Source organism: Pleurodeles waltl, chromosome 6, assembly GCF_031143425.1.
Source record: "Pleurodeles waltl isolate 20211129_DDA chromosome 6, aPleWal1.hap1.20221129, whole genome shotgun sequence".
NCBI classification, from domain to species: Eukaryota; Metazoa; Chordata; class Amphibia; order Caudata; family Salamandridae; genus Pleurodeles; species Pleurodeles waltl.
The window spans coordinates 1,511,815,978-1,511,839,798 of NC_090445.1; the positions used below are offsets into that span (position 1 = coordinate 1,511,815,978).

General features: G+C 44.3%; 1 protein-coding gene across 4 annotated transcripts in view; it reads left to right on the forward strand.

Moving 5' to 3' along the window:
* NADK (NAD kinase) overlaps positions 1–23,821 on the forward strand; it is a 417,957-nt gene that overhangs the window by 186,543 nt on the left and 207,593 nt on the right. For all 4 annotated transcript variants that reach the window (XM_069241012.1, XM_069241013.1, XM_069241015.1 and 1 more), the window contains one exon: positions 8,485–8,568. In XM_069241012.1, coding sequence (XP_069097113.1) covers positions 8,485–8,568 — 84 coding nt within the window. The remainder of the gene's footprint in view (positions 1–8,484; positions 8,569–23,821) is intronic.

The following is a 23,821-nucleotide window of genomic DNA, read 5'->3' on the forward strand; positions in this document are numbered from 1 at the left end:
AAGAGAGAAACCTTAAAAATGTAGTTGCTGCGACAAGAATTAAAAACGGAGTAGGAGGGAGATTGATTAGTAAGCAAAACAATGTAAATAAGAGTTTCGGTTGGCTTCAATTCCTCCCTGACAAAGTTGCGACAAGTGCGTCAGACCTGCATCGGGCCCGGTGGTGTGCAGGCCCCTCACGTCTCTCTTTCAGGGACTAGAAGCCCTACGGTAGCATGACTCTGCGGGTCCGGGCAGGCGTGGCTTACCTGCAGTCTGTTTTCGTTGACATAAGGATAGACGGGGTAGGGTTGTATTGCAAGCTATAGTTGCACAGGTACCAAAGTGAAACAATAGCAGTCCAGGACTACTGAGAGTGCGCCATGTTGTTCACTCAACTACCCCACCCCCTCTCAGTACGCTAAGTTAAAGGCTAGCCTCACAGCGGAGCGCCATGCCGCTTCTATGTGCTTGTGATATCCTGGCGCTGTGTAACTAACCATTCCAGCAGGGCTTTAAGTAGTCCTGGTCCTGCCTGTGCTCAGTACCAGCAGTTCTAAAAACGAGGTGCCAGGACGGATCCCTATCGGACTCTCCATTTTCCCTCACCCTTAGGGTGAAAAAGATCCTAACTCCGTAGGCAGTAGTAAAATCCTTCACTGTCTTTGATGAAACTTATGAGAGACTCGTTATAGTTCTTTCACAGTCTCATTTCAGAAAAGAAGCATTTTAAATATTTTATGCACAGAAGCTTTTGCTTATTTATCTAATGTAACTTACAACCATTGACAAATCCAATAGGCGTGGCTTGTTGTAGGTGTAATGTTGCTTGTATTGAATATCTAGTTGCAATGACAGAAAGAAGCAGCATAATACCAGTCGGGCGGCACACTATGCAAAGCACAGGTTTTTAGTTTATGTGCTTTTAAGCCACGCCCTTAATTACACCGGCCACGCCCCTTTGAGAGACCACCCAGTTTTTTGATCCCACTGGAAGCCCCGCATTCCAGATAATTATATTTATGTATCTGTCTAAGGTTTAAGTAGAAGTAATAACTTTAAATACATTCTGGGCTGTTTGAATAAATCGTTTCAATCAGTCGACAGCAGAGGATTAGTACATTATTTATAAGGCAGGCAAGGCTTGTGCACCTAGTTTCCTTTTTGGCTGACACCACCTAAATAGCTCTTTTAGTTACTACATAATTTGCATATTTATATTCATGAAATGCACAAGTTCTGCAGACATGTCTTTTGCACGCTTTAACAATGCAGCTTGGCCTGTGGCGTCCCGTATGTGCTCAGATTTACTGCTGTGTGGGTCAGCAGCAGAAATCGTTCAATCAGTGTCATCAGGGTATAGACCTCTACCTTCAGTTTGCTGGAGTAGAAGTGGAAAGGTTGGTTAAATGATATAAGATATTTAGGTAACGTTCCATGCAATCAAAGGGGAACTCGCACACCAGGAGCACCGAAGTTCGGACCTGCAGCGCAGGGGAGAGATAAGGGGTTAATGGTTAGCGAACAGGAGAAAGGTCTTTGGGTTATAACACAAGAATATGCTAGAAAGGGAAACCGTGAGACTAGGCTGTACAGAAAGAGTAATGTGAGAGTGCTTGGGGAAAGCTGAATCTTTCAGAAACGAGAGGCGATATATGTTACCATCAATACAAATCAATGGAAAGTCAGGGATTGTATCCAGTTCTGAAGACCCGACCACGTAGATAACAATCCTTAACTTTAAACTGAACTTTATCTTTAGCTGTATTATGAATACAAAAGTGGCAGATGTGTGTTCATAACAGTTTAGATGCACACTCTATTTCTCTAGAGCCTATTTTCCTGTCAATTGTATTCTCTATATATCTTCTCAACCCCCACAGTATGTATTCAACACACTATTTCAGATTCAGATTTCACCCCAGCATTTTAAGTGTCTGAAACCAGCAGTCAAGATTTGTCATCTTCGAAAGCCCGTCCTTTTTTAAACACAGTCCCTTGATGATGAAGTAGATGTAGGGGAGTCAGGTAAATTGTCTGAATAAAGCTGAGCCGCAAGCAAGTCACTGCGGCCAGGACTTGAATTCTGAAATTGTTCAAGGAGATTTACCTCGTCTACTCTTCCTTGATATTTGTGGTCTTTTTCACAACCTTGGCTCCACCAACACACAGTAGTACTTTTATACTTCAGAACTCACACTTCATTTCCTCAATTAGAATAAGAAGACAGTTTGTCCAGCACAAACCTAAAACACTCTAGGAAGTGGGAAAATTACCCTTACTTTCTTCAGAACCCATTCTTGGTCTTCAGATAGCTAGCATACACCAATCTTATTCCATGGCACTCAAGACTGAATGGTTGGGTTATCCCACAGTCTTGCAATCTCTCATTCAGCAATCATTAGTCCTAGAGCACAAATGTGATGTAGTGTATCGCAGGGGTGTGGAATTTATTAAAATATCTACTTGTCCAGGGGACAGGTTGCTTCTCAAATCTACTTGTCCTGTAAAAAGATCTACTTGTCTCTTTGGTGCCATGTAGTGTGGCGACAAATTATGGCAGCAATCTCATTATGTAAGAGCTCTGATAATAGCCTCTCTGATTATGCCAGGTCTACTACCATAGTAGGGCTTGAATACTTGCAGTTTCAATCCCTACTGTAGCAATTTCCTTATTTTGCCACCTTTCTGCAGATCTGCATACTGGAGCTGGAGGAAGGAGTAAGCAATAGTCCCAGGGCTGGAATGCCTTTGAGTCTGCAAACTTACTAACCTGCATGTTTTAAAGATTTTCACCAGCTTCTCTCTAATATTTTCCCATAATAAGAAAGGTTGGACATTTACTCCTGACAATGGCAGAATTGGAACTTCTTCCAGGGTTGGGAAGAAAGTGGCCGGAGGGAAAATGAACTTGCAAATGCTCAATAGATTTTCACATGAGCAAATTTACACATGCGTATCTACCCATGCTAAAATACAGTTCACAAATATTTTATAGGGGTACGACATATACCATGGGTGCACTTTTGTGACTTTCTTTAAGAATTTGGGGCCACATGAAAGTAGGTTCAGATTTGCGACGTGCAAATTGCAAGTCGCAAATCCGAATGTAGGATGGTGTCCCTGACACCATCTGTGATTCGCAAGGGCTTCGCAAATGCCCACCTAGTGAATAATCATGAGGTGGGTCGCAATTTGCGACCCCGTGCGAATAGTGGCCCTCGCAGGGATGGTGGCCTGCTGGAGACAGCAGACCACCATGTCTGTGACTGCTTCCTAAAGGAAAACAAGATGCATTACAAAAACGGAAAATTAAACGTTTTCGTTTAATTTTTTCAGAGCAGGCGGTGGTCCGCAGGACCACCGCCTGCTCTGAAAAAACGTTTACAGTGACATTCACAATGGGGAAGGGGTCCCAAGGGGACCCCTTCCCTTTTGCGAAAGTGTTAGCACCCATTTGAAATGGGTGCAAACTGCAATTGGTTTGCGCCCGCGTTCGCGGTCACAAAACAATCCTACATTGCACTGCGAGTTGCAATTAGGAAGGGAACACCCCTTCCTAATTGCGAGTCACAAACCCGTTTTGCGATTCGGTAACCAGGTTACTGAATCGCAAAACTGGGTTTGTGCATCGCAATGTGCTTTTTGCACGTCGCAAACAGCGAAAGTCGCTGTTTGCGACATGCAAAAAGCTACCTAATATGGGTCTCGGTCCCTAATTAGGTCTGGTGTTAACAAAGACATTTTGTTTTTATTAAACTTCTATTTCTCTCTCTTTCGGCTGGCTTTACTGTGAGTGATCGCATTCTGCTCTTCCACAAGGAGCATATTGGCACACAAAGTAGTTTTGTTCAGTGTCAGGAACTACACTGGCAATCAGTGACGTAACGAAACTGGAGGGTGCCCCTTTGCAAAGAACATGGAGGAGCCCGCTCTCCAGACTTACTCAGGGCAGGTGCTGTGCTGAAGGGGCCCCCTGGAGGGCGGCTGCGGGGCCTTTGTTATGCCACTGGTGGCAATGTGTGCTTTTAGAGTTCAAAAACCTTTTGGGGGGTTTTTGCCAGTGTTTGTTACAATGTTGAGGTCCTGGTAGCTCCCACAACAATAAAGTGTTACAAAAGCCATGTCAAAACAAGACACGCATTGATGAAACTAAAAGACTTATAAAAATATGTCAGATCAGTTGGCTTTGTCAGTGTTTGTTTATTTTCATGCTTCCCATATTCGTGTTGAAAATGGTTACACTGATTTTCCATTATAAATATTTTTGGGAAATACTAGCATGCATCAACACATTTTACTAAATGTCACTTCATTTGCATCTAATCAGAGAGCATTCTGGGAGCATTATACTTAGCCTCATAGCCTAAACTTTTCAAACATGTGTATATACATTTATTTATTTTTTGTACTGGAACCAACGTCAGTAGTCAAGTGTGACCTTAAAACATTTATTTACAGCACTCACCCTAATAATGAAGGCTTTCAAATAATGAACCATAAATACAAGTTCGAACAGCATTATCTTTTGGAATCACATTACCTCAACTGCAGAGAGTTCCACTCTCTGTAAACAGGCAGCCAAAGGGTTTGTGCTGCAGAGGGTTGGGCCTACTTGTCCCAAGGACAAAGTAAACATAAAAACTTGTTGCCCTTGACCCCAAACAAGATGTCCCGGGCGTCGGGCGATAGGAATTCCACATCCCTGGTATGTGGATGTGTTTTCAGTCCATCCTCCATGATTTCTGCCACCTCAATTTGTGTGATACCTGTGATAATTGTTAAGCAGTTACCAGCTCTGTCCAGAACTCGTTTAGTTTGGGACAGATACATATGATGTGAAGGAAACCACTGACCTGTCCACAGCCTTTAAGGCACAGATCAATTCCGATGTCTTAAATTTCTCCATCATTGTCCCGGAAAAGCGTGTTCTATATTGAAGCATTAGTTGTATAATTCTAATTCCTGTTTGATAGCTTACGTCCATCCAATGTCATCCATATATTTTAGATCTGACACTAGATGAGATTTCGATTTCTCTAGAGTATCCGATGTGCCGTTAGTCAAGGTCTCGCATATTAATGTTGATTTCTTAATCAGTGCTTCTAAGAGAACTCTATGCTGCAGTGGGGAGCTATTGATATTCACGTTTTGCTCCTATTGTCATTTCGAAAGGTAAACTGTAAATCCCATAATACCTTGGTCTGTTTTAATTTAGACCCACTCTGGGAGCCCTCATGGGCTTCAGCCCATCATTACTCCACTTGTCTCATATGTTAAAAAATTCTATCTTTTTCCATTGGTCAAATCCTAGTAGGCTTAGCAGTTCTCCAGTTTTGTGACTGGCCCTTAATTGGGCCATGTTAATCAACATGTCTTCTCATTCCAGTTCCCTCATGGCTACCTGCCACACTCTGACTTCTAACAGTGTTTGGCAGCACACAAGTGATCTGAATGACCCCATAAAATGCTGCCTGGTATCCAGTATCCCCAAGAGAATTTCTCTCATCTCTAATTGACAGTTTCTCTAATCGGTCAAATGCTTATTTATTGATTGCAGACAAGTTTGATGCCCAATAATATTTGCATATGTCAAGAAGTGCAATGTCTTTCTCATATACACCTTGGGCTAATGTGCTAAGGGCAATTCACAGGCAGCTCACAGTAGGAAACGAACTGGGACATTCAAATTTCAGAAAATTCTCTTAGTTTGTAATTTGATATTGTATGTTGTGGAGCAGATAGGGAAACTTCTGAAGAATAATCATTTATAAAATGTAGCATGCCCAAAGCGAGAAAATGGCAAGGGCTTTCTTCTCTGGACATTGTTTTAAAGGCTGTTGGTGCCCTATAGAAATTGTGATTCAGGAAAATCTTCTCCTTTCTTCTTACTTATATCCCCAGTTATGTAAAACTATCTGATGCTGCCTGGAAGGGAAGAGGTGAAACCAATAATGGTTTTGATGTTGATTACGAAACAGTACTGATTTATTGCACTGCATATTTTCCCTGAATGTCTGAAATAAAATAGTCCTACCTTATCCTAGAAGGAGTGCCCTAATTGTTGAAAACCTCTAGAGCAGCTTATTTGTCTGCCTGGTCTTGCCCATGACTAGAAATAGGCAAACAACCATTTATATCTGCTCATCCAACCAATTAAATACTTTTTTTAGGCTGTATCAGTTCTTTAAGACAATGGCCTTCCCTGAAGTCTGCAGTTTTCATTTGGAGTAAACTCTTTGAGGACATGCATACAACCTTAAGCGGGAATCCTGAGGGGTACAGCTCTTCTTCATTCTCCTCTAATTCATAGACTAAGCCAGCTGGACAACTCCTTGACCTAGATTGATGATTCAATATAAACCTTTATTGGGACACCTATCCATATTTATTGGGACACCTATCCATCTTGGCTAAATAAGCGAATAACTGGTGTTCTCTCTCGCTCATGAAGCGCATCACCTAACATGCAATTGAAAGGTCAAATCATCTGTAGGAAAACCAGTTGTGCCCTAGGAGTCCCTTTATAACATCCACTTTTGTCCTCCCTTGCCTCTGTTGAAACCACTTCCACATGGAAAATGGGATGTTTCCTGTGATAACTGATAATCTCCTCTAATGACTACCATAATGTTAGCCTACAAAACATTGGACCTAGTTAAAGGTGTAGTGCATAGCCTGTGTTCCAAGATAGATAGCCAAACAAGCACAGGGTAAGCCAACATGTTTTGTCTGGGTTTGGCAATTAAGCAGTATTTCTTTAGTTTTTTTTTTTGCAAACATTCCAACAATTGGCAAAAATGTAAAAAATGAAGTAATGGCCCATCAGTCCAGGCAACCTAAAAAGGGGAATAGAGAGAGCCCCCACCCATTCTTGAGCGGGGTGCCACATGGTGTGATGGGGTTGTGAAACTGATCACAGTAAACATTAATAAGTTGTTTATGGGCCTCCTCTATCCTCAGATCTCGTGACAAAGTGCTCATAAATAATACCGTTCGTCTATAAATGACAAGGTGATTGGAGGAGGGCAGACATGCACAGCAAAGAAAAGAAATACAAATAATAGAATCGTGAAATGAGGAAATCACAGAGGGAAACATAGAAAAAGTATGCATGAGAGAAAGATAAGAAAGAAAAAGTAATGAGGAAAGACGAAAGATGGTTTAATAGGAGTTAAAAAGATTGAGAGGAGAAAGGAAGGATGGAAGGAAGAAAAGACAAAATGAAGTAAGGAAGGCAAAGTGAACAGTACGGTGGAAGGGTAAAAAGTTTGGTAGATAGAAGGGTGAGAGGATGGATGGAAGAGCAGAAGGATCATAGGTTATAGGGTGAAAGAGTGGAAGGATAAGGCATGTAAAATGGAGGAAAAGTGAACGGATGTACTCTGCATGAGTAGGGGTATGGTTCAAATGGGTGGCATTTTAATTTTCTGACTATTCCCTTGCATGCAAACCCTGGCGCTGAGGTGCACTACTTTTAAAGCGGCTGTGCACATTTGAAGAGTTAAAAGGCTGTCATTTACAGCACAAAGAACTAATGAATTAAATTGACTAATTGCATTGCTTTGTGCTGTAATATGTGGTGTGTGAAAGAAAAATGTGAATGGCATTTAACCAGATCAAGGGATTACGAGGGCTGACTTAAAGGCTCTGTATGTCGCTATACTAATGTATTTTTATTAGGATATTTTGGACAGCAGAAGGGAAACTCAGTTTGAATTGTATAATCCTTGTCCTCCTGTGGCTTTTTACGTGGCTAGGCCACCGGCTAAGTTTCTCAAAGGTGTATGCTGTCGCAAGTTTCAAACAACACATATTTTAAATCTCGATGCTCTTGAGTTCAAAATTAAACCAGCTCTTGCTGAGCACTGAGTAATCTGGAAGTGGCAGCTGGTGTACAGAGAAATGTTTTTAACCCTACCCCCTCAACACCAGAGTTACTTATAGGACTGCAGCAGAAGCAGTCATATGTGGGGTATGGCATGTTACCCACTCTACCCTGACCGCCCCGCTTGTCAAGAGGTCTGGTCTTTCATGACATTTCTGTCTGGGGCAACTTACCGCTAGTACTTCCAGAAGTAAACTCATACAATGTGCTCGGCTACCTCCAGATCGGCGATTCTTTCTCCTTTGAGATCTTGCACTTTGTACGCCAGACTAGCTGTCCAAGTGGATTCTACCATCGATAAGTGCTTGTAGTCTGCTCCATCTCAGTGTGCCAAAAGCAAAGGGGTGCCTGCATGCTATTGCATCAGCTGAGTTCAGCTCTCCACCTGCCCTCTTTCCTGCTGTCATCGAGATTGTAGATATCAGTTCACCATGGGCCAAGCATGTCAAGAGTTTCCTCATGTATAGCTGGGTTCAGGCACAAAGTCTGCATTCTCATTGACCTGCTTCTCCGTTGGCATTGTGTTTGTGTCTTTCCTGGTCTTCTGATTTAAAGTGCTCTGATTACCCAAATAAAGTGCTTGTTCGTTAAACAAGTTCTTTGTTTCCTTTAAATAGGAGAACACGATCCATGCACGGACCATGCCCTGTGACCACGTTTGGACCAAAGGCCTGCGTACTGCAGAATCCCAAGACCATCATGTGAGTATTGACATTATTCACAATTGCATTTTTTTTACTTGGTTTCAATTGTGTCTGCTCTTTTGTATGCTGAAAATCTGGATTTTCACTGGATGGCCCTCTTTATCCTTGAGATTTATTTTTATGTAGTTACGTTGATTAGGTACACTGAGACAGACACCCACTATCTTATGTCAGTGCCTGCAACAGTTAGAAAGGATTTAATGTATAGTAAGAGTTTTGAAGGTTTGTAGATACCACGGGTGACGTGTCATTTTATCCAAATAAAACATTGAAACAAAAATCCCAGAATAAAAGACATTACAAAACAAAACATTTTTAAATAAGGAAACATAGTGCTAGAGACATTTTAAAGAGTAGGCTATGGGCCAAGGATGAGAGAAACTGTTAGATTTGATGCCAGGAAATGCAGTAGGGTTTGAGTTAAGTTTAGGGTTATGGACACCAATGGGGTTAAAATAAGATCACATAGAATGTGATGAGAGTTAGGTGCAAGATAAGCAACAGAGTTAGTTTTAGGGTAATGTAGAGGTTTAAGGGTACTTTATAATAATTGGGGCTAGGATTCCCGAGAGAGTCTGTGTCCGGATAGTTGTAGCTTTTCTGGTTATATTGAGATTTTTGGGGGTGGGGGAGAAAACCGAATTGTAACTCTGAATTCCCTGAAAAATGGTTTGGCATGTTTGTAAAAGCAGTAATTTAAAAGGGAGATCCAAGGATCTTTCCTCCCGAGGTTCAATTAATTAATTAATTAATCACTCAGTCAGTCGACTTGTAGAGCGTGACTTGTCACCCGCAAGAGTATCCAGGCACTGGTAGGGTCCAGGGCCTCAGTCATAGAGCCAGGTTTTCAGCATTCTACAGAACTCCTGTAGAGTAGGGTAGATCTTGGGGTGCAGGTGCAGGCTGTTCTAGGTTTGGGCTATGGGGTAGGAGAAAGAGTGTCCTCCAGCTCTGCTGCTTTGTATGCAGAGGTTATGGACCAGAATACGGGACGCTTAGCGGAGGTGTCTCGAGGGTTTGCAGAATCTAAAGAGCTGGTAGATGTTGGAGGGTCTGGTGTCGTGCAGGGCCTTGAACTCCTGGGTGAGGAGCTTGAACTGACATCTCTTCTGTACCGGGAGACTGGAGTTTTTCGAGGTGGGGGGTGATGTGGGTGCCATGAGGGAGATCCATGATGTGTTTTGCTGCACCGTCCTGGATGGTCTTTAGTCTTTAAACTAGTTGGGCCTCGATTCCCACGTGGTGGGTGTTTCCATAGTCCAATCGACTGGTGATGAGGGCTTGGGTGATGGTGCGTCTCACGTTTTTGAGAAGCCACTTGAAAATCTTATGTAACATGCACAGAATGAAGAGGCAGGAGGATGACAGTGAGTTGACTTCGGACCTCATGGTGAATTAGCTGTCCAGGCTGATACAGAGGTTCCTGGTGTGCTCAGCTGGGGTTGGAGTGGGCTGTTTTTCTGTGGAACACTAGGAGGTGTCCCATGGGGAGTTGTCGCTGCCAAAGATCAAGACTTCGCTCTTGTCTGTATTGAACTTGAGGCAGTTATCTCTCATCCAGTTGGCAACACTGGTCATGCATTGGTGGGAGTTGGTTCTTGCGCTGCTTGTCATCCGTCGTAGGATACATTGATCACTCTGTGGGACCTGACTATGTTGGCAAGGAGGGACATGTAGATTTTGAAGAGGGTAGGGCTAAGAGATGAGCTTTAAGGGACACTGCAGATGATTGGTTTGGGTTCAGACGTGTAAGGTGGAAGGTGGACTTCTTGTGTTATGTTGGTGAGAAAGGAAGCAAACCATCCGAGGGTGGCGCCTTGGATGCCTGTGTTTGTGAAGTTTGGTGATGAGTGTGTGGTGGGAGATGGTGTCAGAGGCCGCTGAGAGATGGAGGAAGATAAGGATGACTGTCTCTCCTTTGTTGAGGAGGGCCCGAATGTCGTCTGAGGCCGTGATCAGGGGTGTCTCGGTTCTGTGGTTGCTGCGTGATCAGGAGTTGTCCAGGAGGTGATTGTGGTTCAAGTAGATGGTGAGTTGCTGGTTGATGTTTTTTTTAAATTATTTTGGCTGGGAACGAGAGCAGGGCGATGGGTCTGTAGTTGCTGAGTTCATTGGGATCTGCTGAAGGTTTCTTCAGCATGGGTTTGACTTCTGCATGTTTCCAGTCTTCTGGGAAGGTGGCAGAATCCAGTGAGGTTTTGAGTTGGGTGGAAAGTTTGATGCCGATCCTGGATTGAAGATGTGGTGAGGTCATGGGTCAGATGGTACCCCTGAATGATGAATTTCATGATGATGATGATGGTGTCCAGAATGGTGAGGTGGTTCTAGGTGGTTAGCCTTGGGATGGTCATGTGTGAGTGGAGGGTATGGCCTTTGAAAAAGTCCTCAGGGTTGAATTGGAGTGTTGACGTTTCTTGTAGGCTGTGTTGTGGAAGAAATCTGCAAAACTGTTGCATAGGTTTTGAGAAGGAGAGTTGTTGCTTGCCCCATTGCACAGTTGGTGAATTCCTTGACTATGCAGAAGAGCTCTTTACTGTCATTGGGGTTAGCTTCGATGCATGATGCCAGAGCTTTGGTCTTCATCTCAGAGAGTTTGCGGTGGGGTAGGTTGAGTTCTGATTTGTAAGTGGGACTGTCAGCTGGGTCTTTATTGGTGTGCCACTGTCTCTCAAGGTGCTTGCAGTTAAACTCAAAGTGATTTGTGTCACTCAAAGAAATGCACAGAACCATATTTTGAACCGTGTCAATATGTTGCAATTCCTCTCCATTCATCAGCCTTCAGTTTTCAGCCCAGTACATCTTGTTACAAAAACGTACAGTCTTATGGTGTGAAACTGCATTGCCTACACGTTGCCTACTTACAGCAGCCCTGCACATTGGAAGAATTGTCTTAATATGATGCTGCAGACCTCTTTGATCCCACACCTTGATCATGACACTTGCTTCCCCTTATTACCGAATTAGCAAAGTACTGCAACCTCTGAGCCTAACTCAACTGGTGCACTCATCATTTAACTTGTCATTTACCTTCTTGCTGCCAGTACTATACTCTATTCTCACCCCAGACATATTACAAACATCAGTAGCTGCCAAACATCACCATGCCCAAAGGGACGCCTTTAACCAGCCCCAACATTTCTCCCATTACCCAACTGACGTCTGAGACGTCTAGTTGAACTTTTAACAGGTGTGGGTTCTGATTCAGACATCAGCAAACGGACCCTCCCAGATCCATACTTTACTTGTGGTCCCCACAGGACATTACAAATAGAAGTTGTGAGAAATTAGAGTCTGGGGTTGATAGGTTCTCTCCCATTAATTGTCCCAGGTGCTCTGACTTCTGGGACTCATTACCAAACTAATTATAACATAAATAAGTGCCCTGCACAAAATTATACACACAGTTCAATATTTCAGAATCCTTTTATAGCTGAAAAAATCAACAGTGCTATATAAACTACAACTAGTTCATATATGGGTCACTTATATATGTGAAAAGTATTGTGGACTGGATCTTGGTGTTAGACACTTTTTGGGCTCTAAGATTATTTGTCAGTCAACTTTTATATGTGCTGGGTAAAAATGTTTGCACCCTGCTCAATGTGCTACATCATGAAATTATGTTGATGGTGGGCATGGTACAATGCTAAAGGTTTTAAAACTTTATAAAGATACTGCTCTGCTGTGAGCAATTATTAAATGCTTTGTGTGTTGATAAATAAGTTGTTGCCGTGATTAATGGTCAAAGAGGGACTATGGGCCAGATGTAGCAACGTAGCAAATTGCGACTTGCAATTTGCGAGTCCCTGCAACTCGCAAATTGCAAGTCGCAATTTGCTATGCAGAAAGGTGTCTCAGACACCTTCTGCGAGTCGCTATGGGGTCGCAAAGACCCACCTCATTAATATTAATGAGGTGGGTCGCAATTTGCACCCCATAGCGACTCTGGCCACTCACGGGTATGGAGGCCTGCTGTAGTCAGCAGCCCTCCATGTCCGTGACTGCTTTTAAATAAAGCAGTTTTTTTTTCCAAGTGTAGCCCGTTTTCCTTAAAGGAAAACGAGCTGCACTTAGAAAAAAAAAACGAAACCTTTTGTTTCGGATTTTTTCAGGGCAGGTAGTGGTCCCTTGGACCACTACCTGCCCTGAAAAAATAATTTGGGGTCCAGTCACTCGTTTGCGAGTGGGTTACCATGCACTTCAAGTGGATGGTAACTGCGACTCCATTTGGAGTTGCATACCACTGCGACTCGCAAATAGGAAGGGAACACCCCTTCCTATTTGCGAATCTGAAATGCATTTTGCGAGTCGGTTCCGACTCGCAAGATGCATTTCTGCATAGCAAACACTCGTTTGCGACTCGCAAACAGTTTGCTACATCTGGGCCTAAATGTGTTAGCTGATTCTGGGTTTCCAGAAGTGTCGCAGCTTGAGCTTGAATGCTTCTAAGTTGCTGAAGGCAATGTTGTTACACTCACCTACCTTGGGAGGCCTAAACTTCGCTGGTAGAACTTAGGACATCACCCTAAGTGGCTCATATCACTGCTCTAGTGAATTCCATATACTTGTGTACAAACGTGGGCATAGATACACATATGTGATTGCTTGGGATATGTTGAAGAATGGGACTGTTTCGTTGTAGGATTTTAGGATCGGTGACTGCTAGGACAGACTGGCAGACATCTGAGAGCTCATCTTTTTATTACCATGCATCAAGAAGAGTACAGACCTTTGAAAGTTGTTTACTGTATCTACTAATGAAGCAGTATCTTAAGAAAATGTCAGAATATCTTGATAAGAATCTATTGCGAGATAAATTTAGGAAAAGTAGGTCTCTAAAGCCTTTTTAAAAGACAGATGGTGTTTTTATATCTCAGTTGGTGCGATAATGTGTTCCATAATCCAGGGACCTTGGAGGGAAACGCTCCACCTCCAACTATACTACATTTAAGGATACATTTGAGCCTGTGAGGCTATCTTCGAGGTTTCAAACAACAGGGAATTTACATTAATATGCCTTGTGATTACTCAGATTTACTGAAAGGGAGCTTACCTGGTTTTCACGTTTATCTGAACATCAATGGATAATATAAAGTCAAACCTTACCCCGCAAGATCTTAATCTCACCCATGGCCAAAATAGTAGATCACCCTACAGTATACCTTGAAAATCTTTCCGTTTTCGTTTCCAGACTGTCATGCGTGCCTGCCAATAAAATCTTTGGTTTAGTTTTATTTGGACAAGGCAAGTTGTGATGCTTTGATTAGAGGCCCTAGCAGAAAATGCTATTGATAACAGCGACATCTAACTGCTGACACCATAGGTAGCACGATACCACGTGGGTTTTGTCCACATTATTATGGAAAAAAATATATTGGCTGAGCAGTGAAGGGTATGGAGTGATTGTGGATGTAGGTGTTTCAGCCGGGAGAAGCAGAACTGCATAGTTGCGGAGCACATTTCAGCGGCATGCGACATTATAAGCCCAGGCCACCTTAGTATTTTTTCATGTTAAGGCGGATGCAAACATGCAGCTACTTCTTTTAATCCCTCCTACCACCTACATCAATCTGTTCAGATGACTGAATGGTCAAGACTGGTAACAAATACTGATAGGTCTTACAGAACAGTAATCATGTGCCCTGGCCACTGCATCCAATGTATCCAGTATCAATGTCGGTATGTTAAGTGCCTTAATTCGCCTGGAAACCTGCTTGCCAGTCAACGAGTTTCTCTGGGATTCGTCAAAATGTATTTTAGCTGAATGCCATTTGCTATTCTCATTAATTTGAGGGGTCCGGGGAGTCCAGTTAATGTTTTCCAACGATGGTGATACCCATGCCTCATCTAGACTTGAAGTATCTTCCCAGGACTGAAAGAACTACTGAGTAGATTTACCAAGAACAGCGCCAAAGTGTTACCGTTTTCCTTGATAGGATTAGATGGACACAGATCAGAGGGGGGCAGCAGGTTTCGTTCTTGTTATTCATGTCACGAACCCCTCAGTTAGATATGTGTAGAAACACAAAAGCATTTGTTGCATCTATTGTTTTCCTTAATGCTACAGAGCACATGAAATACTACAATACTGGGTACTAATACTTGTGCGGCGACTGAATATACTGACAGAGGTGCTATATGGCAATAATATTAGGATTGTAGCTTAAAACATGAAGGTTCTAATTGATGTTGGTTTAAAGCAACTAAAACGCCTATCTCAAGTTCGACTCAATGCCTAAATAATATATTTCCACAATTTGCTTGGCAGACCACTAATTCCTAACTTGTGTCTGCTATTTTCATCAGTGTGTCAGTTAAGCATATTTGTTTATTGTCGTCTGTTATAAATGTTGGGGCACCGGGAAATAACAGCCACTGCAGCTGTAAATGTCATTTTTAGGTTTCGTAATAAGTAATTTCAGTTTTAAAGAGCGAGGTAATGCTGTGTTTCTGCTTCTTAACTTGTCAGTAAGAGGTGTGTCGGCTACACATTGAAAATATACTCATGATGGTCTTTGGAGTTTGAATCACGGAAGTGAAAAAGTGTATGTAGACAACTATTGAACAAAAATTACTAAATAACTTGGAAGTCAAAAATCTTCTTGCTGCAACCCTCCTAGTCTAATCTAGATTTGGATCGCTTCAAGATGATCGGGAATAGGTGAAGTTGCTGGCTAACAAACATTCAAGTGCCTGTGGCCCATAAGTGATTGCATACATTAATAAAAATTGTCTGTGCGTTTTGAGTCTAGAGGATTTGGAAAATAGGAAGCTCAGGTTCCAACAGATGTATTGCTCTCCATTAGTTTTAAAATTGAGCATTTGCTGAACATGCGATGGAAAGGATCTTAAAGCACCCATAGATGACAAGATGACCATGTGCAAATTATCATAGCACATCTTAAAAACCTGAACAAGCTTTATGCTGCATCAAATGATAGTCTTGGAAAACAAAAATCATTGTGTGTGCTTTTTGCAACCATACGAGAAAGAAAATTAGTGAAAGAAATGGTAGTCCTAAAATATGGTGAGGGGACAATTAATTTGTACTTTGTTTGCAGAAACTTAAGCAAACAGGGGTTTTGGGAACCCTATAGTTGTGTACATAAGGAGCTTCATTTAAAGTAAATTTTTTTAGAGTACCGTCTTTTAGAGCAGATTTTCCACTCAGTTTACCAGTGATAGTACTCATGGTCTGGTTTTGATGGAGTGAGAATGTATTTCTTACGTATTAAGTTCAGCTTATACTTGGGGAGTCCTGTCTTTCTAAGAAGACGATTCTATTGTCAACCAAATAAAGAGAATCCCTTTTGGGCTGAAGCAAGCCTAAAGTTTACATTGTGAATCTATTTTGAACTTGCACTAAATTGCATCACTCAACTGATCAGTAATTTGGTCCAGAAACATCCCTAGTTTCCTTTTGTTTTTCCTTTGGGCATCAACCATTATGTGGGTAACACCTCCCCCCCCCTCTCAGATGTACACCCAAGGTGCGTGTTGATCATCTTCAGATTTTGTTTCTGCTGTTGAGTTCAGAAGCATGGTCCACAGCTTCAGGTTGCAGATCACCGAAGGCACAGGTTTGGTGCAAAAGAGAAAGGAAGACACTGAAAAGGACAGAAAAAATGAAGTGATTGATGTAGAAAACCAAAAAAACATTTACGTTGCAGGTTTTTTATTTGGACTTTGACCACAAGGACTGGATAATGCACTGTTGGGATGGGAGTTTTTCCTAGAGATGGAAACCATAAGTTCAAAGGCTGTGTAAGGCTGCAAGGAATTTCTCCTTTAAAGTGAGGGAGAAACAAAGGTGATCCTGTAATGCCATGATAAAGTCCAAACAGAGACCTAAGGAGCCTTGGCTATGAAGCAATGAATACACACCCTAAGAAATGCAAGTTGCACAGGGGAAGAGAGTCTGATGTTGAGGACACCCACATGGACTTCAAAAAGGAAGAGGTACTGTAAAAGACACCAAAGGATACTGAGCAGGTGAAAAGGCTCATGCCACCAAGCCACAAGGATCAAGCCAAAAGCTTGGACTCAGAATCCTGAAAAACACCCTTAGTGCCAAAACTGGAAGAAGTCAAGCGAAGATAAAACCTAAAGAGCCCTATGGGTTGAGCTATAAAGACGTTGTTGGGAACTCTTACTCAATTCTGAAAGAGGGTATATTTCATAGGAAAGAAAGAGCCAAAAGTGAATGACCCCTCAACCACAAAAAGAAAGACTCAACGCTGAGCAATATGCGATCAAAATTGAAAAGAAAAAATGTTGACTCAAGGCCAGAATGGCAGCCCTAATACAAAGAAAGAAAAAGATAGACTCAAAAGTTTACGACGCGTTCTAAGATAGTGGGCAGTAGAACTGATGTGGATGAACAGGTTGACATCGAACTACAAGCACCCACTGAACCTCAATAAATGTGTATTTGCACTATGCTAAGAGGCATTTCTGATGGATACAACTACCTGTGGATTCCTCACCTAATGAATACTCCCATGGCGCCAGCATTCGACGGAAATCTTCTTCCTAGCTTCTGCACGTCGACGAGGACGTCACATTTGCCCACGCGACGCCGTCTGACGTCATACAGGAAATAAGAAGTCCTCGCCGACGTGCCGACGTCAGTTACCTTTTTTCCGTGCCATTCGAAACGGTTATCTTCGAGGGAGCTACTGTTGCTTTTTGAGTTACAGTGTTTTTTCTGCTGCGTGTCTTTTTCTCTGAGGTTACTATGTCTCAGAGGAAGTCTGGTTTCAAGCCCTGTCGAGAGTGTGGGGGCAAGATGTCAGTTACTGACCCACATTCGGACTGCTTGTGGTGCTTAAGTTCCGACTACGACGTGGCCACGTGTGATTCATGTCAACACATGAATCCGAAAGCCCTGAAGGAGAGAGAACTCTTTATTGCAAAGTCGAAGAGAAAGGAGAAGAAACATCATAAAAAATCCTCCTCGCCAAAGTCGCATCGACGTCATCGAGACTCCCGGCGCCGTCGGGACTCACAGCGCCATTCGAGCAAGGAGAGGTCTCGATCGAGGTCGCCATCGGCTCGGCGTCGGAAGACTTGGGAGGTCAGTCCCACAGTCACTCCTCATCCATTGACGCCGTTGGCTTCGCCGACTTCGCCTGGGCAGACGTCTTCAGTGATTGAGATGCCACAGCCTCAGGTGTTCTCTCTGACGTCGCAGACGTCGAGGCCGGCTTCGGGGTCGCCTTCGATCCAGGCACCCCAGTATCCGGCTTTCCCGGCTCCTGGAGCCGATAATACCGCATTAAATGCGATGTTTACCATCTTCCAGCAGATGGCTCCAGGCAGTGCTCCGACTGGTCCTTCGGGCCCGTTGGCTTTCAGCTTGGGTGCTCCGGCGCCGCTACGGCCAGCACCCTTCATGCCCTTTCTCCCCTTGGGGAATGTGGGCTCGGCGCCGGTGTCGGCTCCGGTGGCTCCAGAGGTTTCGGCCCCGGAGGTTTCGGCTCCATCGGCTTCGGGGGTTTCGGCCAGTGACCCCGGCAGGACCATCTGAGACTCCGAGATGCACTTCTCTTCGTCCGGCGCCTGGCTCGGCGTCGAAGCTTCCTGTGACGCCTGACATGGCGTCGGACGGATCCGGTGATCGGCGTCGTTCCTCGACTTCTGCAGACGCCATGTCGACGCCACGTATTGAGGAGAGGTTACATTCGAGGAGACGTGCTCTCCGCCTCTTGGAGGAACAGGAATATCAACGAGTCCTGGAGGAAGGGGAAATTGAGGATTCTAGCGAGGGTCTTCATGGACTGGATACAGCTAGTGGCCTTGATACTTCCCCTGAGTGGGACTTGTCCTCTCCAGGGGAGTATACTGAGGAGGCAGCCACTTTTCATGCTGTAATAAGGAAGGCGGCTAACTTCCTAGAACTGCCTTTGCCGGTGGCTGAGGCGAAACAGAATTTACTAACTGAGGTCTTACATCCGGCCTCTACATCGGCAGAGCCTCTTTTGCCATTTAACGAGGCTCTGCTTGAACCAGTATTGGAGGTCTGGAAGAAGCCGGTATCTTCCTCGGCTGTTAATAGGTCTGTGGCCAGGAGGTATCGGGCTGCACCATCTGACCCTGGCTTTCTTTCCAGACACCCTACGCCGGAGAGCTTGGTGGTCCAGGCTTCCTGTTCTGCTAGATCTGCACCTGGATCTTTTCCAACAGTGCCGGGGGACAGAGACTCCAAAAAGTTGGACTCACAGTCGAAGAAAGTATTTTCGTCTTATAGCATGGCGTTAAAGTCCACCAACGCTACATGTATCTTGGGGCGGTACATCTATGCTCTTATGGACGAGATAACATCATCGCATACAGAGCTTCCTCAAGGACTTTTGAATCTAGTGTCTGATTCTCAGGCTGCTGCAACCCAGGTTATCCAATCTGGGTTGGATACAACTGACTCGGTGGCTAGAGCGATGGGCACAGCAGTGGTTGCGAGGAGACAGGCTTGGCTTCGCAACTCAGGGTTCTCTTCGGACGTGCAGTGTACCCTGTTGGACCTCCTGTTTGATGGGGACAAAGTTTTTGGTGCCAAAGCAGATTCGGCCTTGGAGAGGTTTAAAGAGAGTAGAGCCACGGCCAAGTCGTTAGGACTGCAAGCCGCTTCTTCTGCCTCCTCCAGGTTTTTTAGGAGGTTTCGAGGATTTGGTCGTGGCTCATCCTCCTCTTCCTTTCGGGGGAGATTACAACAACCTACCTCCTCTCTCACCTTTAGATCATTTAGAGGGAGGGCTAGGGTCCGTACCAGATGAGCCTCTCAGCAGCACTCTGCCTCTTCCTCGTCCTCTGGAGGGGTGCAGCAGGGGAAGCAGCCTTAGGCTTCCACCAATTCCCACTCACTCCTCTCCTGTAGGGGGACGGTTACTGCATTTTCTTCACAAGTGGGAGGTCATCACATCAGACACCTGGGTTACCAGCATTGTGGGAAAAGGCTACACCCTTCCCTTTCGGGAGTTTCCGCCCCCCATCCCGCCCCGCCCATCTTATTGTTCAGAAGAACACCTCCTGTTGTTAGAACAGGAGGTTCAAGTCATCTGCAGTCAACAACTCAGTTGTTGTTCGACCTGGGCTTTTCGGTGAACGTGCCCAAATCTCACCTAGAGCCCTCTCAACGCCTCCTGTTCATAGGGGCAGTACTGGATACAATATTGGATCGAGCCTTTCCTCCGCCACAGCGGATTCAAGATATTCAGGAGTTGGTTCCAATGTTTCGAAGTGGAGCGGTCATTCCAGTCCTCAAGGTCCTTCGTCTGCTCGGTCTGTTTGCCTCCTGCATACTGTTGGTCACGCATGCTCGCTGGCACATGAGGGCTCTTCAGTGGTGCCTCCGAAGGCAGTGGTCTCAACACAGAGGAGATCTCGAAGGTTCTGTCAGGATCTCCAGAGATGCTGCCACGGATTTGAAGTGGTGGGTTGCGGGCGACAATCTTTCCCAAGGAAGGCCGTTCACGCAGCCTCCACCAGTGACCACGGTCATAACGGATGCTTCCACTCTAGGGGGGGAGCTCATCTGGGGGACCTGGAGATCAAAGGGCTTTGGTCTCCAGAGGAACAGATGCTTCATATTAATCTGTTAGAGTTACGGGCTGTACGTCTGGCTCTCAAGGCCTTCCTCCCATCCCTTCGCTGTCAGTCGGTTCAGGTCCTGACGGACAATACTACTGCGATGTGGTATATAAACAAACAGGGAGGAGTGGGGTCGTACCTTCTCTGCAGAGAAGCTCTTCGACTATGGTCCTGGGCAAAGGACCATCAGATTTGCTTGGTAGCAAATCATCTGGCCGGAGTCTTGAATGTACGTGCGGATAGTCTCAGTCGTCGGTTCTCGGCCGACCACGAGTGGCGTCTCCATCCAGATCAAGTTCGTTTGATCTTCCAGATGTGGGGGTTTCCTCGGATAGATCTGTTTGCCACCCGGGAGAACTCGCACTGTCCGTTGTTCTGCAGCCTCCAGTGTCCGGTGCAGGGAGCTTTGGGGGACGCGTTTCAGAGAACCTGGTGCGACCAGTTGCTTTACGCGTTTCCCCCCATACCCTTGATTCCTCAAGTGTTGAGGAAAATTCGCCAAGACCGGGCCCAAGTAATCTTAATAGCTCCGGATTGGCCAAGGAGGGTGTGCCCTCCGCTCCGTCTCCCTCTCAGGGCAGACCTCCTCTGGCAGTCGCAAGGGCAGGTTTTACACCCCAACCTCGAGAGTCTGCACCTACATGCCTGGAGATTGAAAGGGGCAACCTGAGTTCCTTCTCTCTCCCGCCTGATGTAGTGGATGTTATCTTAGCGGCCAGGCGACACTCCACTAAATCTATCTACGCTAATAGGTGTTCTAAATTTGTGGTATGGTGTGGAGAGAGACAGATTGATCCCTTACGTGCTCATTTGTCAGATGTTTTATCATTTGCTTTGTCTTTAGCACAGAGGGGTTGTGCAGTGGCTACTATTAAAGGTTACTTGTCTGCCTTGTCAGCCTTCATTTGTCTTCCAGACCAACCTTCGTTATTTAAATCTCCTCTAGTACTTAGATTCTTAAAGGGCCTTATGAATAAATATCCTCCGAATCCTTTCGTTATGCCTCAATGGGATTTGTCCTTGGTCCTAACTTTTCTTATGGGGTCCCCTTTTGACCCTATGCATTCTTGCCCCTTAAGATTGTTAGTTCTTAAAACAGTCTTCCTGGTTGCTATAACATCTGCAAGGAGAGTGAGTGAGTTGCAGGCTTTGTCAGTGAAACCCCCTTATACAACTTTTTACGGGGATAAGGTGGTGTTGAGGACCAAGGCTGCTTTCCTTCCGAAGGTTGTTTCACCCTTTCATTTGGCCCAGTCAATTACTCTGTCCACGTTCTATCCTCCGCCTCATCCTTCAAAGGAAGAAGAGAGACTACATCGCTTGGACCCAAAGAGTGCGTTAAGCTTCTACATAGACAGAACGAAGGATTTCAGGCTGGAGGATCAGCTTTTCATCGGATACGTGGGCAAGAGGAGAGGAAAGGCAGTCCACAAGAGAACACTCTCCAGGTGGGTTGTTCTTTGCATTAAAATGTGTTACTCTTTAGCAAAGAAGGATCCTCCTGATGGTATTAGAGCTCATTCCACCAGAGCTAAGTCGGCCACTTCGGTCTTGGCCAGGGGTGTTCCGGTGGTCGACATCTGCAAGGCCGCAACTTGGTCGTCCCTTCACACTTTTGCGAAACATTACTGTTTGGACTCTGAGGTCAGAAGGGACGGCCATTTTGCACGGTCAGTGCTGCAGGATTTCTTGGTTTGACCATATAGGCACCCACCACCGAGCGCGGTACTGCTTTGGGACTCTATTCATTAGGTGAGGAATCCACAGGTAGTTGTATCCATCAGAAGAACGAGTTACTTACCTTCGGTGACGACTTTTCTGGTGGATACATTAGCTACCTGTGGATTCCTCATGGTGACATTGACTAACCCCATTAAATGAAACAATTACTATGTCATTTTTAAAAATATATTTGGTACCCATAGAGCAGGGCACAGTGTACCAACGTTGTTACAATACATACAATTATTTATATCAGTTTTGAAAAACAATCAGAAAATCATGTACCAATACCAAGGTGAACGATCATAAGTGCTTCCCAATACGCACTAGTAGTAATCAAGTAAATCCAGGAATCACAATCACAAATACACGAATTCCAGTAGTCACACAATGAGCAAGCTCCAAGGACGCCAGTCCGAATTATTTAGTTTGAACATGTGAAAATACCCCTCAACTTAAACTTCCACCCTGCATATGCAAAGGAGCGAGATGAGGTAAGATAGGGCCAGTTGGTCAATTTGTTTGCTCTTCCAAGGCTATTTCAAGAATATAGAGTTCATCATCCGTGGCCCCAATATCGTTGAAGCGTTTCAACCTCTGGCCTTTAGAGGTCTCCTCAGACTTGAGCTGGTATGACTTATTCCGCAGAGGACCGTTTGTTTTACTTCGTCCTAGACAGCATCTTTTGTCAAAGGTCAGCAAGGTAATTCTAATCTCTTTTGGCCGCGCGTTTCACAGTAACAGTCTAGATCTCCTACAAACAAGAGGGGGTTACAGACGCCACCAGGGGGAAGTCTTTTCAGCTTGGGACATATGAAGAAGGAAAATGAGACCGCAAAGGCAAGGAGGGCTCTAGAGTTTAGAGGATCCTTCATAAGAGAATATATCCCTGCTATAAAACACCACGGCACCCCTTTTGAGGCACGGTTAGAGAAAAAAGCCGGACCTCCAGAGGGACAGCCTCAGCCTCAAGGTGTCTCTTTATAGATGAGCACCCAACATTAAACACCTGCAGAGGACAGACTGGGAGGCTTTGTCATGGGGCGTAGTTAAATGTAATAACTTTGAAGCAGAAGAACTTAATCGCCACTTTAAATAAAATATAATCAAACAATGGAATCAATTAGGACTCTTTACGTTTGACTCTGGAAGTTTGAGTTTAAGGTGACAGAGGCTTGGTTGGAAATCCCAGAGGATTGTCTGCTCTGTCGATTTTGTTCTGGATCCTCCGACACACCAGTTAATATTCGTATTGTTTGTCGGTTTTGAACCAGCAGCATGTAAGGAAATCGTTTCTAAAGTACGAAGTAACTTCCCGTGATCAACCTCTTGTGGAGATCGTTAGTTCGTAATATCATAACGTGTGCCATATTTCATGTACATAGTGTGTCTTTTTATGGGTCACATGAAGACAAATAAGTAATTGGTTCTTATTAGATTATCTGAAATTCCCGTTGCTCTTCAAACTTATGGTTATTTGTAGACTAATTTTGGAACAGATATCTTTATACAAAAGTCTCCGATTGCTATCAGAAGTGTTGTCATTTTAGTATTTTGTGATGTTTTGTAGTTCCCCCCTCCCCAAAAAAATATACTATTGTGTAATCAAAGGTTTGCTGTTTTGTGTGGGTGTGTTTTTTTTATTTATTTTTTATAAAAATGGAAACTGTTATTCAAATTTTGCTGCGTGAACCTGTTGCTGATTAGCATGATGTGCATTAATCGGTCATCTCATGGTTGGGTTCGGGAAAGCGTCTGGTTTCTGTTTAGTGTGGCTCCAGTGAAGAAACCGCAAGAGCAAAGGGGAAAGGGGAAACAGAAATCCTTTATTCTTTGAACCTTGTACACTTCCAGTTTCCGCCAAGTCTTACTCCAGCTCTTGGGAATCCTCACACAGATAATTCATACAGGGCATTGGTGGAAATCTAAATAGAAAGAACAA